At 36.9% G+C, this 19414-nt stretch overlaps 1 protein-coding gene across 5 annotated transcripts in view; it reads left to right on the top strand.

The window, feature by feature from the left end:
- SRBD1 (S1 RNA binding domain 1) overlaps window positions 1–19414 on the top strand; it is a 144468-nt gene that overhangs the window by 109848 nt on the left and 15206 nt on the right. For 4 of the 5 annotated variants that reach the window (XM_067293159.1, XM_067293157.1, XM_067293158.1 and 1 more), the window contains 3 exons: window positions 10498–10604; window positions 13301–13477; window positions 16174–16344. In XM_067293159.1, coding sequence (XP_067149260.1) covers window positions 10498–10604; window positions 13301–13477; window positions 16174–16344 — 455 coding nt within the window. The remainder of the gene's footprint in view (window positions 1–10497; window positions 10605–13300; window positions 13478–16173; window positions 16345–19414) is intronic. The other variant, XM_067293160.1, reaches the window with a different exon arrangement.

The raw sequence follows: 19414 nt of genomic DNA, 5'->3' as shown, positions 1-19414 counted from the left end.
ATGAAAAACTTGTTATTTTGTTGTTCTAAGTCTACTGAATTATCTACCAGAACTACTGAAATATTCTAATTTCCTACTAGATTCTGTTTTTAATTGAGATGACCGAATCCTGCCAACACTTAATCATATGCCCAGTACTGAAGTGAGTTGTCAGGCAACTTTGACAGGTCCTTACTCCAGCTGAGTGTACCTACAAGTGTGTATTTGCGAGATTGCCTTTTGGTGCAAGCATTACCTTTGAACCTCATAAGCTACACACCAAAACTTTGCATGGCTGAGACCTGCAGGCTGAGCAGCAGGGGAACTGAGATGAGCTTGCAGGCAGGGAATGGTATTAGGTGTCCATGTATCCTTCTCTTGCATTGGAGGGTAGAAATGGCCTAGGTTAGTGGTGGAGACCTGCCAGCCCTTAGCCGGCACCACCCTGCCGTGATTTTGATTACCTTTTACTCCTGGCATTGGTATAGCCAGTCATATGCTGTAGACCCTGCTATGAGAGATTCACCTGAGCTCTTTTGCCAAGCTTCATGCATCGCAGAAGTTTAGCCTTAGCTGTCCTGAAGCATCTCAATTGTCTTACTTCTTATCAGAGCAACTCCTGCCTTGTATGAGAAAAGTTAGAAGCTTGGTGTCTTCATCTAAGTTATTTAGAATAAAGACTGTCTTTTGGTATTCTTAAAATACAAATTCTATACAGAAAGGAACATCCAATTATAAGGAAAATTTTTGCATACTTAGGAATAATAGGTTCACGTTTTAAGTAAAAATTTGACAAAGCAGGCACACATTGAATACTCTGACCAAATCACTCAGTTGGATTCTTCAGGTACTTCATATCTTAATTTCCCAGTTCTGCAAAGCATAGATAAAACTTCTACTAACTTCTGTCCTTATTAAAAGCAGTGGGCATCAACCATTGATTTCAATGGAACAGGCTTTGATTCTGTATTGCTCTTCACATTATAAAGTAAGCGTCTACTTTTGCAAATGGTAGAAGGCAGATGTAAGTGCTACTAAATAAGAAGTGTTTTTAATTCTCTTCTAGCTCAATCATATACCAGTCTCACAGCTTGCAGCTGTAAATAATTGAGCAAGCAAACAGAACTGTATTCTCCCTACCTTACATCGTTAGCAAATAAAACAAAACAAACAAAAACCTTGAGAAAGGACTTAATTCAGTACAGTCACTTTTTGAACTAAATGCTTTTATAAATAAAATTCATAAAGATATCTGTTTTAAATATGATAGTTTTAGGAGTTTCTAAATTTTCAAAGCTCAAATTTTCAAAAATTTTTTTTTAAAAAGATGGAAGTGAAAAATTCTCTTTATGATTTCCCAAGCATGTCTGAAACTTTGGTTAAGCTTTAGATCCATTAAAAAATTTTTTGCAATGCAAGTACAGGTAGTTCTTCGAATTAGTAGAAATAATGCGATATATATCGGTGTGATCAGATTACATATATTTCAAACAGGCATGTTAATATAGGCAGTACTTAAAGTTATCATTAAACTTCATAAACCAGAAATATTCATGTAATTTTTATTTACATCTCCAGCTCTTCCACTAGAGAAGACATAAGAGAACTTTATGTTCAAAACAAGCTCATTTAATTTGTTACACTACAAAAATTTATATATATATATTTAATATATTTGCAAATAATTTAAATGCTATTTTTTAAAGTTTGCAAGAAACCTTTTGAAGGAATTTCCATGCCTTAAATAAAAGTAAGGATTATGCTACAAGGCCAAAAATTGCAGCATTTGTTAGGGATACTGGGAAAATAAGTGCTTTTTGATTGTGCTTTTCCCTCCTGTGTGCTGAGATCTTATTTGTTAAAAAATAGTTACACTGGAAAAGCACTCAACTACTATTTGCAGGTACAGTGTGGACAGGCACTATTCTTGTTTATACCCTTCCACTAATTCATTTTGATTTCTCACCATTTATATCATGTTAATTACTTGAATAGAAATGTCTCTTGTTTTTGAGAATGAGAGAAGTGTTGTTATTCATGCTTACTTTAAAAGTTATCACGGGAACTTAAAATTTTAGTGCTGAAAAGTTAATATAGCTAGTGTATTATTTGGTCCTGTCATCTTTTCAACTTTCAGTGTGCAAACATTTTGCTTGTACTATTTTATACATAACAGGAAGGGTACTAAATACACATTTTAATGCAAAGTTTGCTAATCTTAGTGCAAAACAGACTTTAAAAGGAAAAGGCACAAACTTGCTACATTGCAGAGAAATTTTTTTACCAGCTTACTTTCATACCTGACGAGTGGTGCTGAAATTGGCTTCAGTTATCAAAGATGTGAATGACACAATGGGTGCTTATATACTATACTTGTCGAATCCAGAAACACAGGTACTGAACACACTGTTCTGTTTTTTCAAATGTTTCCCAGTTTTCTGTCAGCTTTCAGTCTTTCATGGGTCATTCAATATACACTACCCTGGATGACTTCTTTGAGGTGCTGTATGTCAATCAAAATGAAGAGTATGCTTTCTAGCAAGCAGAGAAAATAAGCTTGCTTTATTTGAGTTTGGCTGTGTGTTCTGTGCAAGACAATCATGCATTTCATTTCATTTCATTCCTAACTTATTTTTGCCTTGAGCTATACAGTGGATGAGGTGTGGGGATGAAGAGGGGAGGAGTGCCTGATTAGAGCAAAGGAGGAGCCAAACAGAAGAGAGGTAGAGGACTAGACAGCAGGATTTGAAACTATATTTTAACCAAAAAGGAAAAAAAAGAGAGAGAGAGAGAAAAAGTCAAATTATTTAAACAAGGGTTTCTGGAGTTGTTGTCACATTAAATAAAAATATTTTTTCCTCTTGACTTAGATCATGATTAATTCTGTTGGTGTGGGGTCAAAAAACTGCTGAATGACATTGTTTGGTATATATATTTTTTTCTAATGAAGCCATGAATGTGTAATTGTATTAAATATATTCTCAGTGCATTGCTGATATGACCAAAGTAATATATTGATAGTCTGGTACAATAGTTGCTAAGTATATTTTTATACTAAGCCTGAGAAAGCCAGTGAGTGTCAAATCTAGGATACAATAAAACCAGACTATATATCGACTGTGCAAACCTTTCCTTTCTAGAAAATACTCATAAATGGATTTGCATTTTGTTGTTTTTAGTAACATTAAAGTATCACATTCTTTGTTAGAGATGGGTTAGAGGAATGTGTCTTCAGTGGAGCCGGCAGGAGTCTGTTTATTTATATAAGCTTTTACCAAGCTCCTTACATCTCCTGGGGGACTTGCTTTCTTCTGAGGGAGGCCTTGGAGGAGCTTCATGTGCAGTAGTTGCTATTCCTTATTCACTCACTGCAGTGGGAGCGTCATTGCCTTGAGACTAAACAGAAGTCCCACATATGACCAGACTCATCAGGGCTTCGTGACTTCTGTCTTGTCCCTCTAAAAATGTACTATTTCTTCTCCCTCTATCGAAATATAATCTGCTTTGCTATCTTATCCTTCAGCATTTTGTGGAAAAATCCTGGTTGAATTTGTTGCCTTTCAGCCATATGGTCTACAAAACTCCAGTCCTGATCTTCCTGACTTTATCTTTCTGTAATATTGCAGGGTATTCCCTATAACTGTAGATCTTTAATATCCTCAAAATACAGTGTTAGAGTGGAATGGAATTGTCGACTTTCCATTTGGCAGTTGGGTATAGCACCCTTCGCTGCTTATGGAAAAAGAAAAGGTGGCGGATTCTTGTTGCACTGAACTCTACAGGAATCAAGCTGTTGGTTGTGATTGCAGAGCAGATTGCTGCCCCATAGTACAGTAACAGTATGTGTTGGAGAGCACTGTTATAGGTGCTCTGGAAGGAGGAAGAAGTTTTATATATAAATGTCAGTTGCTGCTAGTTGGTCATATTGCAGCAAAGAAAGCTTTGGGAATCAGACATATTAGTAACTGGACTGAATTCGTGTAACAAGCTTAGCAGTATTATTGCTTCTGTTAGGACACAAGCATGAGTAAATGTAAGATGAATTCCAGCAACTTGCAACTAACTTGAAGCATCTATGTGATAAGAGTGTGTTTTTGTTTTCTTTTTTTAATGTCAGAACTGACAGACTGATTTCGTTTTATCATATTCTTTGAAAATATTAATCCATTTGTCTCTCTTGGGGTATTTCAATGATAGTAATATTTTGTTAAAAAATAAACAGAATTTGTGTTTTTAAAGACAAGGAATGAGTCAGAGTTAAGTACATAAGATAACAGCATAGCCCCATTTGGAGAAACCACAAACATTCTTCAAAAGAAATTCTCAATGTTAGTTCCTTTTATCAAACATCAGAGGGATAATCTTGTTTTCTTAGAATCTAACTGAAAGGGATTTTCCAGAGGACGCTACAGATTAAAACCCCCCAGCGTGAACTTTCCAGCATTTCTACCTCACGTGTAAGGTGTGTTTTTACGTTTTTTTTTTTTCTCCTAATTCTGTACATGAAAGGGTGCTAATCATTAGACTATTGTGTACTACGTTAGTCCTGCTGTACTTAAGGACTTCTTGTCCTGAATGCATTCTGCTTTTGTGGTTTCAGAAACATTTGAAACGCAACTGATTGTATGTAGGCCACAACACTAGTAGAGAACTTTTTTCCCCTTTTATAAATTTTAAAACTAAACACGTTTCCATGGATTACCTTACCGTAAAATGATACAATTTTGAACTTTGCTTAGGATGTGTTGTCCCACCTAATCTCTCATTATGTAAATGTTTTTCAGGCTGCAAGATTTATTTATTTATTTATTTATTTAAAAGAAAAAAGTAATTTTTCAAGGGGCGTATTGGCTAGTCTCACGTGCCAGTATTAAAATTCATGGACACAGGAGTTAAGGGTAGGTACCAGCAAAACAACATTTAATGAGCTGTTAGAAGTGTTTCAGGACTTACTTGAAGACAGAAAAAAATAAATTGCATTTACTCTTTACCTCGTTGGAGGTTGACTTTTGGATTCAAAGGACAAGTGAGGTATATAACTTGATCAAGAAACAAAACAGATTACTGCCTGACATGCAGCTCAATCTTGTTTAGGATTAATGTTGATCTTGTTACACTATTGCTATTCCAGGACTGAGGCCAGAGCCTGAAATTTGCTGCACAGACTTGAGAAATCTCTTTCTTCCCCTCCCTACTATTTTGTTAACAACCTCATTAGATCATGTCTGTACTAAGTTTGTAAACTCCTCAGGGTACAAATAATTTCTTTTCAGCTGTGTTGTAAGGTGCCTTGCTTGACTCTTGGGCATTGTAAAGTAATAATAATGCATGGGCTGGTCTTGCTGATTTCTACTAACGTTTGTGAATGTAAAATAGATGTATTTAAAAAAAATTGCTATACATGTTTGTGTTGCAGTAGAATTTTAAACTTTTGAATATCTTTCACGGAGACACACAATCATACCATATTTTCTGAAATTACACTTTGTAGCTATATGTATCGTTTTAGTATTAGGCTGTCAAAAGTAGAGAGTTTAGAACTGTAATTTTCTTCCTTGTACAAGCTGCAGGTTGGGATTGTTGTAGTCCAGCACTGATAATCTGGTGTTTTGTGTGTTTGGTCAGGTGAGGTTCCTGGTCCACCATCTAGGCTCCTGCACATTGGCTAAGGAGAGCCTCTGGGCTTCACGTGTACAGTTGTTCTTTGACTTTATGTGTTTGTGATGCTAATAATGTGTATTTTCACAGGGTCTGTACTGGTGTACCTCTAGAAACCAGCTGAGGCTGCTTGAATTACTGTTGTCTTTTTTTATATATCAACAGGTTTTTGCAACTGAAAAATTGCTTTCAATCTATTGTGCATAATAGTCAGGTTTTATGTGGTTTTTTTGTTATTCCTTTAAGTTAAACATTCAGTGCTGTTACTAAATAAAGTATATGAAATGAAGTTATATTGCTCTTTTAGTATCTATTTGCAGAATGGTGATTTAAAACATGCAATATAATGTTTTTTTTCTGGTAATTTTAACAAATTGGCCACAGACTAATTTGAGGCGGTAGTCATGACCAGCAATCAAAACAGGCAGTCCTTAACTTTTTTCCAGGTTTATGAACATAAGTTGCATTTGAGATATTCTCTATAAAACATTAGGAAAATACAATATTAGAATTTCATTTATTGGTCAACTACAATTATTTACTTTAGCAGTCTCAATTAGTCAAATAATTTATTTTATGAATCTTGTTCCCTGGCTCACTTGGCAATACTTTAAAAAACAAATACTAAAATATGGTTACAGTGCCTGATATTTCTAAGGTTACCTTCTGTAGTCCTACCAGAAAAAGCAAAACAAGTAGTTGACTGTCTAAGTACTTCCAAAATGTGTGCTAGCACGTATTTTGTGTATCCATGGAGCAGGCTGGCCTTGTTTGCTTCAGAGTGAGGAAAAAGGAAAGTTCCCAACTCGGCACCTGACACTATGCAATTTGGGGCAAGTCCCTTATTTCTGCTGGCCTTACTTTAAATAGATTGGCAGCAATAAAGCTTTTCCTTGCTTAGAGATCGTTATGCAAGGAGTTTGTTTTGGATTATTATAGTGGTACCTTCTGCTTTTTAGACCTACTAGTCTAGCATTGAATGTTTTCATGAAAGTGATTTTTGAGTATCTTTTTAATAAGACCTCAGTGATTTATCCAGGTGGTAAACATAAGTTGATGTTTGAAACTCACACCAAAGGACATGTTCCTACTTGTTAAGCATAGCTGTCTGGGGTGCCTGTTGTGCTGTGTGCTTGACTCAGAGTAAGCTCTTGGTAAGGATGTTTCAGCTGGTTGAGGGAGTTGATATTTTCTGTCTTTCTAAAGGGAGTTGTTGGAGGAGGTTGCAGTATTTGTTCCACAGGTAAAGACTTCACAGTTAATAAATAAATAAATATTATATATAGAAAATAAAAGAATGTATACTTACAGTTTTAGGGGACACACCCTCATGCAGCAGGGTTTGTTCAGACCTAGCATTGTATATGCAAATCTTTAATTAAGAAGGATTTGCTGGGAGTCAGCTGATACAAGGTTTTGCCCCACTGAAGGGTGGAGGGGTTGTCAGAGGCTGTACAGCATACCGTTCTGCACAGGCGTACTTTGAAAGTAGTCTTGTGTTTTGGACTCAGGCTTTATCTTGTGCAGCTTTTATTCTGATGCACTGCAAGCAACAGCTGGGAGGGGTCGCTGTCTTTGCAGACCTGTTGTAGCCAGTGAAAGGCATGGAGCATGTGTCGTGCTGGTAGCATCTGAATAATTTGATGGCATCACCGCAGTGATAAATAGTGCATAAAAGGATATAATATCAAACCGCTGATAAAAATTTTTGGAAGACTTGAAAATACACTTCACTTCAAACCTTTTTGAAGAGTAACCTGTTAGCAGTAGGAAGTCTCTATAGAGATATTTGGATAATAAACTGATCATTTTAGTTAACTACATTTAGAAAGTAAATTTATAACACTTCTGTGTGCTCTGTATCAGTGTGGAGAGGGGCGTAGAAAGTTCTCCATTGTAGTGAAAGGAAGCTGTGCTGGAAAGGAAGCTGCATCTTGGGAGGCAGATTTGCTGGCTGTAAAGTTTCCTGGCATTTGTAATTTAACATCATTCACTATCTGAGTGTATTTTTCCTCTGTAAGGTAAGGGTAGCTGAGGAATGGTTTTAGCTAGGCTGTCTTATGCTTATCTTGATCTATCACATCTACCTTTTCACTTTTTCATCATCCATACATTCACATGCATGCTGTGGTGGCTGTTCAAAGTGGTACAACTATTATGTGTTGGAGTGTTAAAGAAGAACTTGTGCATGTCTTGTTTTGTTTCTTGTTTTTAATGGTTGCTGTCAAGCACCAGTAAAATTAAAAGATGCAAACCTTCTTTGAGAGACCTGAGAGTTCCTTGTCAAGGGCAAGTGTTCCTGGCAAGAGAAATAAACAGTTGAATATTACTTTTTTTTTTCCAAATTATGTGTATTCTGTCACCCCAAATTTACACAAACTATTGCATCCACAAACTTAAAACTTCAGATATGCTAACTTCACTTTTCAAGCTCAGGAGCTGTGAGCACAGGTCTTCTTTCTTCTACCGGTATTTCAGGATGCTTCTTGCTTTTGATCGTGATTTTATATATCCTTCCCCAGTTTTACTTGGGATATAAGTGACTAAATTGCTGTATAAGTTCACTTTCAGCAGAACTGGAACTCTTGCATCCAAATAGCTGCTTAGGAAGATTAGGCCAAATCTATGGGTGTGCTTACCACCTTTGCTGCAGCCTGTTCTGTAAGGCATTGCAGAGACAGAGATGAATGTCTCGGTCTTGAATCACATGACTGCCTGCTATTCCTTCTGAAGAATGATCTGCTTCCTAAGGAATGAGCCTGAAACCTAGGGAAACAGGATTCTACCTCAGTCTTTGCCGCAGACTTCCTGCTTTATATTCTGAGTAGTTATTTTAGACCAAAGTCTTTAGAGGTGGTCAACAACTGTTACAGTTCTTGGTTAATGTAATTGCTGAAACACATGATAATCATCCTCCAAGTGCCTTGGAGTCAGTAGCCTTTCCCAAAAGCAGAGGAAGTTTTGAATATCCTGCATTTTTTTTTCCTTCTTTTGCCTTCCCCCATCATTAAGAAAAAAGATTGTTTAATAAATATCCTTATTTAATTTTTAATTTGTTGTTCATTTTGGAAAATCTATCACAGCATTTGGCAGCTATGCTCGGCAAAGAAGAGAATTTGGGTGTTGTTTCCGGACACTTTTCATATCTTATTCTGGTTCCTGTACTCCTTTAGATAAATACATCCTTGCATTTGTGTGTGTGTGTGGGGGGGGTGACTAGGAAGCCTCCAGTTCTAGTAAACACTCAGCTGATGGTGGAGGGAGGACCTATAGAGAACATCCTTACTAAGAGGAGCTGCATTTTCAGTAAGTCGGAAAAATAGAAACATAAACAAGAGAGTTTTCTTAGGGTGTGGTTTTTTTATTTATACCTCTTTTTCAGAAAAGATATCGTTTCTACACGTTGTTGTACTAATGTGTTATACTAGCAACACGTTAGTAGAAACTGACGTTTGATATGCAAAGATTACTAGTAAGCTTTGTATTTGTGAGGCCAAAAATGTGTGCAAATGCAAGTATTTATGTATATATATGGCTTTTTGCATATGGACTTTCATGTAGCGAGGAGTAATATGGGTGAAAGTTGCACTTGATAGTTTTAAGTTACTTTATTATGTATGTCACGATGAAAATATATCACATTAGGATTAGTTGAAATGAGCAAGCTATGATATACATTGGTATAAGATTTAGGATCATTTCAGATATTAACCACTATTCAATGAACTACAAATATGAGTAGATGAAGGTTGGTGTTGTTGGCATGTTAAATTTAATTATGAAAACTTTAAAAGATCTGAATGGCTTAGAAGATAAAGTAGTGGATAAAATGTTCAGTGTCTTGGCTTGAATCCAGCTTGATGTCCTAAATGAATGCATCACAAAACCACAACAGATCAACCCAGATTTACATGAGTGACGTACAAGAGCCCTGAAGCTAAGCCAACATAGTGATTGCATTAGCTCTTGCATTTAGAGAGGCATCTCCCTCCAGGTCAGACTTCTAAGCACTTGTGAGCTTGTGTGGGGAGCTTCGTGTTTTGAATTGAAGTATACCTACATTGTGAAGGGAAAGAAATCTTAGAGCTTCAGAATTTTTACCTTTGACAAGTGTGACTGATTTTCTTTTAGAGGAAGTAAAGGGAAACACTATGAATAATAATGGAAAAACTGGAAGAATTTCCATTAGTGGTGCATCAGTCAAGGACCTGCCAATCTTCCCAGAAACATCTGTTCAAAATCTGAAACATTTTGTTGTTGCAGGACTATGTACCCTATATATTGTCCACCCTTATGCAATATCTCGTTTATTTTTTCAGTAGATAATAACTGTACTATAGTGTAACGCTTGTAAAGTGAACAGTTTTTGCAAGGATTTGTGTGTACAATTGCAACAGTATTGAGATCTTCTTTTCTCTAAATACTTTATTTTGAAAATATTATTTACTTTTAATAACTTAAACTGAGATTATAGGTAAGTAACTGTGTCAGATTAAAGACATTGTGGATGAAAAGAAGAATTACTCCTTCTAAGTAAGCATTATTTATGCAATGTAGTGTTTGTTTTTGCATGGTGCAGGGAGATGGTTATTAAACAGCATAGTCTTATATGAAGAGTCACTTATTCTAGGGATTTGCATCATGATAGAGGTGTTGCAAAGAGCTACTGGAGATCTTTTCAAAATACCTTCTGCAATTTATATTCTTAACTGGTACCCTCACAGAAGGTACTTGTATTCTGTTATTTCATGTATTGAGAAGTGCTAGCACATATTTTGTTAACATTCCTATTGTTTGTAGTTCTTATTTATGTATATTCCAATATTTCAGTAACCTGATATCTCCATTTTTGTTTCTCAGCATGATGTGTCACAGACTTTGCTCAAAGCAACTCTGGACAGTGTGGTTGAAGAGTGTGTCAGCTTTGTAGGAGTTGATATTAACATCTGCTCAGAAATACTGTTAAGGTGAGTCAAACATTTTCCTATTCCAGTAATTACATGGCTCTGGATCACAGAGTCTCTGTTTAGTCTGCCATCTGACTAAAACTCAGCTAGAGCAAATGGCTCTTGTGTTAAACTTCCAATTACATGAAAATGACACATTAAGACAGTATTTTATTGGATCATTAAGAGTCATTTTTAAGGGTATGTATAGTTCTCCAGGGTGGAACTATTCTTCAGAGAAAAACAAATATTAAAAAATTATAAAACAACATTGCAATTTAGAAAAATATGATGTAATTAATTTGTATTTTTGCAGTAAGAAAGGGATTTTCAAATGTATGTTCTGTCTCTTAGCAGGTAATTTTATGGGCACTGATAAGTGGAACAGTTTGTAAAAATTTGGTGAGGGAAGGAGAAAGGGAAAGATTTAAGGGAAAATTTCTGAAAAATATGTCCCTTTTTTCTATAGTTTTTTTCTGAAGTATTTACTTATGCCATATTTGCTTCGAAAATGTCGTGGAGTTTATTTTTCTGGGTTAGAATTTAAGCTGTTTCTCTCCTGAATATGTAGAATTCAGAATCATTTAACTTAACAGACTCTTAAAAGAGCAAAGTTTTGCTGTCATCCTCTTTAGTAGGAGAGGGAAAAAAAGAACATCCATGATCTTGGTAGTGGCAATTATAATGGGTATAACAATTAAGAAGTATGTATTCTTACTAGCTCTGTCTTTTTTTTTCTTTTTTTTTAACCACTTATTTTCATCCCTGAAAATGTCTTCTTTCCATATATCTTTGAATATCTCTTTCTGTTATTTTTGTTTGCTTTCTCTTCCATATTTTCTGTGTGTCTAATTCTTAGTCTGACTCCTGAATTATTTTGTTTTCCCTTCTTCCAGATTTAGATCAGCTGTTAGAAAGGAAAAAAAAAGCATTCTTTGTTGCACAGCACCTATTGATAAATGAGTCTGAGCTGCATTTCACAGGACAGTTTCATTCTGTAGCAGATTCTATGAATAAAAACCTACCTGAGCAAGTGCAGTGTGAGCACTGTCACTTTTCTGAAGGGTGCATGTACACTGTGCAGTTCAGCAGGGGGCACCAGGCTTGGGTGCTGCTGTGTCTCCACAGAACTGCCCAGCCATGTGGAGTGACACTGCACCAACCAGAAGCCTAAAAGTATTGTAACCAATACAAGTGCCAATACAAGTTGGCAAAATACTTTGTCTGGCCTATTTAACCTTCCCATAATATGGTGCTCATATGCTTGTGCTGTTTCAAGCTCTGAAACTGATTTGCTCCTTAACAGTGTGATTCTGCTGTACTGTATCGATATGATCTAAATTGTTCTCGGAGGTATAGTGTACAAAATTGTCACCCTAGCTAAAGTATACTACGAGCAAGGCTCTGCTCATGCCTTCTGAGGCATTGAATACGCTCGTTGCCTCATCTTATGCTTGGAAGGGCTGATAACATTACAGCACCTGCATTACTGATACTGAGTATTCTACTTGAAAGACTTGTGAAGATCAGTGAAAAACTCTGTGAACTCTGTGTCATGCTCCTTTGTCAGGGTAAAAAAGCTAGATTTCATAACCTTTCTAAGCAAGTTTTGGAAAAACTTCCATTCATGATGATTAATATTTTGTCTGTGGTTAAATGTGTGTGTCTCTGTTACAGTTCTGGTGTTTCAGCAGCTTTGAATAATTTTTTTTAACTTTTATTTGAGGATGAGAATGACTTTTTTTTTTTTTTTTCCTCCTCTCATTCCTGATTTTGCCTATTCTTGCCAGGTTTGCTGATGCTCTTTTTCTAGAATCAGTCAGTGTCATTCTATAAACAGGTCTCTGCTGCCATTGACTTAAAGCAGTGGCATCTGGTATTTAAAGTCAGATGGGTGACGTTTCCTTCTCTAGTGCCAGGGCTAACTGCCCACCACAGCCCCTCTCCCTCTCTCTGTGATTAACCTGTTCCACGTGAGTACAACTTTCAGTGTATGTACATACAGAAAATGTGCAGGAAACCCACTGCTTCCTGAAAGAACTTGGCTTACTGCAGTTGCACTTTACAGGTAAGTTCCTTGCCAGACCTGAGTTGCCCTCAGAACAACTCATGCAGCCTGTTCCCAGCTGCTCTTTTATCTCAAGAGCAGCTGAGAGAAAAGGAACAAGCTGTGTGGATCTGTTAAATTGTGTGAGGAAGGCAAGCTGCTCCCAGCCACCCTCCTTCTGCATAGCAGACGCCAGCCCTTTGTATTGAGGCAAGGTGTTACAGTATCATTGGGAAGATAATAGCTGAGAGGGGGCTGTTCTCACAGGAACAATTTATCTGTCCTGAACCCTCCTCCCACATTATTTCCTGAAGAGGGCAGCTGGGGGCAGGCCATAAGACATGACAAATTGAATTGGCATTACAAAAATAGCCCACAGATCATAAATTACACATCCCTGGCTTACCAGTTAGATATGTGCAGTACCTTATTGCAGTACCAAGTTTTGTTGACTTTAGTGGATTCCTTCCATAGAATTGAGAGAAGAGATCCTTTTTCAGATTATAGCTTTTGGTCTGGGAGTTTATTTGCAAAATTCTCAGCTATTTTTAAGTTTTTGAGGTTTTGTAAACCAGATTTTCTACAGTAATGTATATCCTTGTAATAGGTAGGAGCTTGTATTAATCACTGTTCAATGGTAATAAATGCATTCTGTAAACTTTACTCTCAGACATATTGCAGGTTTGAATGCTAACAGGGCTAAAAATATAATTGAATGGCGAGAGAAGAATGGACCGTTTATAAATCGAGAACAGCTCAAGGAAGTTAAAGGTCTGGGTCCTAAATCCTTCCAACAGTGTGCTGGCTTCATCAGATTCAATCAAGAATATATCAAGACTTTCTGCAGGTAATGGAGATATTAGTTATCTTGAAAAAATTATCCAAAGGGGTATGAGAAGATTTCTCCCCCTTCTCTTTTGTATTCAGACCTGGGACTTGGGGAGTCCTAGGCCTTTGGCCTCCAAAGACAGTATCTTAATGAGTAAACTTACTCAAGTCAGTGGTTGAATGTAGCTGTTTCTATGAATCATTGTGGCTTATTAGCCCAGTACCCAAAGTCAGGGCTTCTGTAAGTATGTAATTTAATTACATAGTTTGCCACTGAACCAGTAGAAGAAATTTGGCATGTGGCAGAGTGTGGTTATCTATGAGATATTAAAACCTCAGAGACGTGTGTTTCAGGCATAGTTTAGTAATTTGTAAATTCATTTTGATGTGGTGAAGATGGATACTCTGCAGAACATAATGGTAGTAAATTTGTGTGGATTTTCAGAGACTTTCAATTCCGTTACCAGGACAGAGAAGGCTGATAAACTGTCTGGGCTAAGCTCTGTCTATGTGTTATACTACCGTGCCTCGTAAGCGCAATGTGACTGCAGTCTATCCCAAATGAGTAAGAGTCCCTTTACCAACTCCCGTTTGTCAGTGCTGCGTCCTCCTTTTCCCTATTATCTTATTTCCTGTTTCTGTACCCAAGCCTTTCCTTCTTGCAACCATCCCTTCTGCTTTGCTCTTCATCTGAAATGCTTTCTCTCCAGTGCTAAATGTCCCCTACTTTCTAGGGCAATATCTTTTCTCCCATCTTTCCCATTTCTCCTTCCAGTATAAATAGCTAAGAAAGGACACAGTGGTAGCACCATCCCCACCCTTTTGCTGCTCACTCGTCTCAAAAAATATTTTCCTGGGAAGCACATGCTATTTTTTAGCCAACACAAGACGCAGAAGCAGTGCTGTATTCCCAGTTGCTGCTGGCCAAACAGCACATGCGTAACTTCCAGGCAGGAGGTAGGCACATTAGGATTGGCTCACCGCCCAGGTGGAAGGTATACAGATCGGTTGCCCATCTGGCAGGGAGGCACATGCTGCAGGCCAAATGGTGCACACTGTAATCACCAGAAGGCCAAAGAAACTGCTTTCAAGGCTGTAGATGACAGAAAGGTCTCACGTTGTACAGATCTGTTTTAGTGGATGTTGTAACACAAACACAGGAAGAGAAGGCTGACTCCTCTCTTTTTTTTTTTTCCCCCCGAAAGTTCACTGGTGAGATGTTTAAGAACAGCGTACCATTTTCTTTTGTTCCAGAAGTTCACTGGTGAAATGTTTAAGAACACAGCACCATTTTCTTTTCCAGAAATTCACTGGTGAAATGTTTAAGAACACTTCCCCTCCCCGCCCTTGCTGGGCACACGTCTGATGTTAGTTAGATACCATAAAACTTGAGAACGCTGTATAACTTGAAAAATCTGCTACAGCCTGAGATTTTGGGGCCAAAATAAAGCTCAAATGCCATTGCCTCCACAACATTTCTTGTGGCCCAAGGGGGCAAAAAGAAACACTTTGAAATGAATCTTGGGAAGATTTCATTTTTGTCCTCTCAAATCATGTTGTTGGCTATAGAGTACTATGTGAATTAGTTTTTGTGCTTTGTATTTGGAAGTTAACAAATACTTAGTGGTTATTTAAAATATTAATATGGAAAGAGAAATTTATATGTCTGCATTTCTGTCCACATTCCATGCATGGATAGAGCCCTAAGTGTGAGTGCTAGTTCCAAGACTTGTGGTACCTTTTGTTTTGTTCTGCAAAAGCAGGAAACAGTTGTGATTTAGGAAACAGAAACAAACAAAGAAGAGAGCAAAGAGCCTTTGCCGATAGGGGTCATTTGATGCCTTTACTTTGCTGTGAGCATTTTTTTTACTGGAGGGAGATTTTAAGGGAAAAAGCACACGTGTTGTAAACGTGCTGCTCGCACAAAGATAGATCTCTTTCTCTCTCATATCTTTTGTTGTATCACTCTTGTTGAAGTATTGATCTCTTGGTGACTTTGGAGCCTTCTCATTGGCAATTGAAGGAAAAAAAAAAAGCCAAACTCAACCTCTAACTGAAGCTAACTTATTAAGAGCTAAAAATGTATTCACAAAATTTAAGGAAAGCTCTATTAAGATACTTTGCAAGAATGGTTTATAAATTCTGGAATAGTGATAAATTTGACCTTTAGTTTTTTACTGTTCTAAACAATTCTTGATCTAAGTCTTTTTGATTTGAAATTTTGGATGTTTTTACCACATCCATGTTTGAGCAAAATTCTTCAGACTTTTGAGTTTCAGTATAGAAAGTGAAGTGTAGAAAGTCAAAGTAATGTAATTTAAGAACCTGTGGTATTTAAGCAGTCAGACTTCCTTGTTCCGTACATGTGCTTGAGACACAATTTGCTTACCTTATAATATTTTGTTTATAAACTCTTCAAACTGTAGTCCTTTTTATAATAATGCAGTCTGTGAACTGACAGTTCAGTTAAGAATGAAAATATCCTCACAAGATATTTATGAAGTAGGTAAATGCAGTTGTCCCCATTTTACAGACAGAAGATGCTAGCTAGATTGGGTACTAAACAGTAGTTTGTGCAGCCAGGCATTTTAAACTGACTGCCAGCACTATCACTTTCTCATTTTCAGGAAGTGTTTTGCTTTAACATTAGTGTGTGGGCACTGTGCTATAATTTTGTTCAGTATGAATAACATGTCCATTTTTGATTTCTGACAGTAGCAAGAAAATTGAGCTTGAAAGTCATGTGCTTTTGAATAAAGCAGGTGCACAAGTCACCAAGAAGAAACAGGGTAAAAAGAAGAGCAAACTGACACCAGGTGCCTCACAACAGCCCAATCCTTTGGACCAAACTTGTATTCATCCAGAGTCCTACAACACTGCAATGAGGTAAGCAATGGGAAAATTTTTGAACCACTTGCACTGTCAATTTTTAAAATAGCAAATACTGATTTTTCTGACAGCAGCCTGTTCAGCCTTTTGAGACAGGAATGTATATGTTGATCTGATGCTCTTTCTCACCTTTCTTCAAGAAAGAGGCATGTTTCAGAAGTTCTCTTACAGTGAAGGATTTGAATTCATATGTTCATATTCCTTGGGGGTTTGGGGGGATTTTTTTGGTTTTTGGGGGTTTGTTTGTTCGTTTAGTTTTCATATCATTGTTTTTCAGTATTTAGTGAATTTTCTAAACTTTGCCAAGACAGCACACCTCACTATCAAATCTAAATGCTCCCTTGTTCTTAAAACAGCAAAGCATTTCATTCCCACGATCCGGACTTGATATCATCACTTTACCTCTCACTGAGGCCACTTTTCTCAACTTCCTTCTATCTGCCAACTTTCTTCATGCCACTTGCTGTGGTGTTTGGATTTCTTGGTTTACAAAGTGTGGAGAAAAATTATTTGTTCCACAAATATTGGAAAAGTTTTGATTTTTGTCTTCTACCTTGCCCCCATATATCATGTAAAGAACTTCTGAGGCATTCTTCTGCAATGTAACTTTTTCAAGCAGGAGTATTTCCCTTTCTTGTGCCTGCATTTAAATTTCTCCAACAATACCATTGACTGTATATTAGGAGAAGGCGTTTCTTTCAGCAAATGCTTCTACAACTGGATATGATCACTTGAATGCTGAATTTAACACAGTTATCTGGCAAATGGTCTCTGTCTTTGAATGCTCAGATAGCCAGATATTCTGTTAAATTCAGTGAAACTTGAAGCACTTAACTGTTTGTGAGGCAAACAGCAAAGCAGTACATGTTAGTAAGGTGTCCAGTTTCAATAAATCTATGTAGATAATTTTAAAATACTGGAATACAGTGTCTTAGCTCATTGTAACTTCCACTGAGAAGAGCAAATTAACAGAAAGTGTCTAATCATGTGCTTTTACTTGACTGTGCTTTCAATGTTATTTTGCTCCAGACCATAATTAAAGTATAATTTTCTTTGTTCTTAAAAAAAAGTCTAAGTGAAATGTCATCCAGATTTACAATTGGGGCTGTTTGATACCTCTGCATCATGAAGAGCTGTTTTTACGTTGTTGCTTATGTTCAGCATTTGCAAAACAAACTATTTTTGCACAGTGAATATTGACCACCAAAATATGTATATGCATGTGTGTGGTGTGTGCACACAAAGACATATGTGAGCGCATGTCATTATTATGAGGTTTTAAAATTAAATTCTGATGTTGCAAGATCTAATTAAGATGTCTATGTTAAGCGCCCAAATACATGAACACCATGGCAGTTTTAGTATGTGACCTTTGGCTAAAAGAAGAGAATGTTTTTTGTGTAGATCACAAAAAGTAGTTAGGAACCCATGTGTGTGTCTGTTTAGGGGGTACTGCAGCTGTAGTATAAGATGTGATCTTCTTCTGTCATCACTCTCTGGTTGAAATTGAAATCTGCCTGTTCTTTTGAGAGAAAACATTATCTCTTACCATAAACGAGCACATATTTATTTTTTTTAAGTGATTTGTGGTGAGCAGGCTCTTTTCTTAAAACATGCTGGAGCTAATTTCAGCAGTAGTTCAGTGCTTTGGGGTTCTAATGGTCCTCACTGAGATCATTATTCCTAGAGAAACATATGTGCTTTATGTTTATAACCAAACAGAATCTTTAAGCCTCAAAAAGATATGCTAAATTTTTTGAATTCATGGCACTTGTGTTTCCTATCTAAAATACTGTTCTGGTACCTTTCATTTTTAGGACACCTTCCTAACAATGCACGTTCTGTTATCTCTCCAGCGGAGATTATTGCGTATATAACCTTCTATGCATAGGTCCATATTCTTTCCCTCTGCTAGGCATGCAGTGCACTTTTTTTTCCATCCTCTCTGGGCCACAGTCCCTTCGTTGTTCTTCATCCCTAATTCTAGGGCCACTGTGCAATTCCCTACTCTTTGTGCAATCTGTAGATAACTCATTTTCCCTTTCCTGGTGCCTTTTTTCTTCTTTCTTCTTATGCGTCAGTAGTCGTTATTAGTTCTCTGCCCTACACGTAGCTATGAAAAAATCTTGATCTTAATGACCTTATGTTTGGTATGTGACTTATAGGGTTAGGAAGCTTGGTCACCCCTGCTTTAGATAATTCATAGTGAGATAATGTAAAAAAACCTGTTATTCAAAATTAATGTCAGTATTCAATGTTGTATTTCATTCAATTTAAATATCAAGTAGCCAGGATTTGGTCAATAGTCAGTTTGACTTTTCTTTTCTAGTGTACCAATAATGTAACCATCAAAGTGTTTCCAATGTTACCAGCTTCAATTAGAAGGTGATGCAAAAAGGTTGCTTCACTGAGCAGAGAAATGTAGCCAGTTAATGGTATAATACAATAGGATTTTTTCTGTATATAATATTGTGAAGGTTGGTCAGAAAATAGAGGATTATGCTGTGATTCTGGAGCAGCACAGGTTACCTTTATATCTGAAGTGGTAAGTAGGATTATTACTGTATATGAATATCTGAACTACCCTATCCATTTGAAATTCCAGAGACAATTTTAGAAAGCAGAATATAATTACCTGATTTGGAATTTGGTGGGCAATCCAGGATTAGCACGATTAAGCAAATAAATAAATGAATGCCCTGGAATTTTTAATGAGCATAATTTTTTACATCTCAACCAAAAGATTGTGGTTTAAATCTTGGGCTTTTGTGTAATTCAGAGAGGAGGCTGCCCCCTATTGAATCACCAATCACTTAGAGTTACTTTGGAGAATCCCAGACTGTGCTCAGTGCCAAACTCACTGGGCTCTGGGAGCAGCAAAGCCATTAGAGGAGTGTGGCATTGCAACAGACCGATGCTATGTTCCGTGTCGCTTTTGTCTAGTGCAATTGCTTTGAAGTAAGCTTCCAGCTGAGGCACTGTCTGTTCTTTATGCTTCTTACCAAGCATTTTGGCCACTTAGCCAGAATCTTCAGCTGAAATTTTTAGATCCAAATGGAATTTGTAG

The sequence above is a fragment of the Apteryx mantelli genome, chromosome 3 (assembly GCF_036417845.1).
Source record: "Apteryx mantelli isolate bAptMan1 chromosome 3, bAptMan1.hap1, whole genome shotgun sequence".
Classification (NCBI taxonomy): domain Eukaryota; kingdom Metazoa; phylum Chordata; class Aves; order Apterygiformes; family Apterygidae; genus Apteryx; species Apteryx mantelli.
Note: the sequence above shows the minus strand (reverse complement) of the source record. Positions and strands in the feature narration are given on the sequence as shown.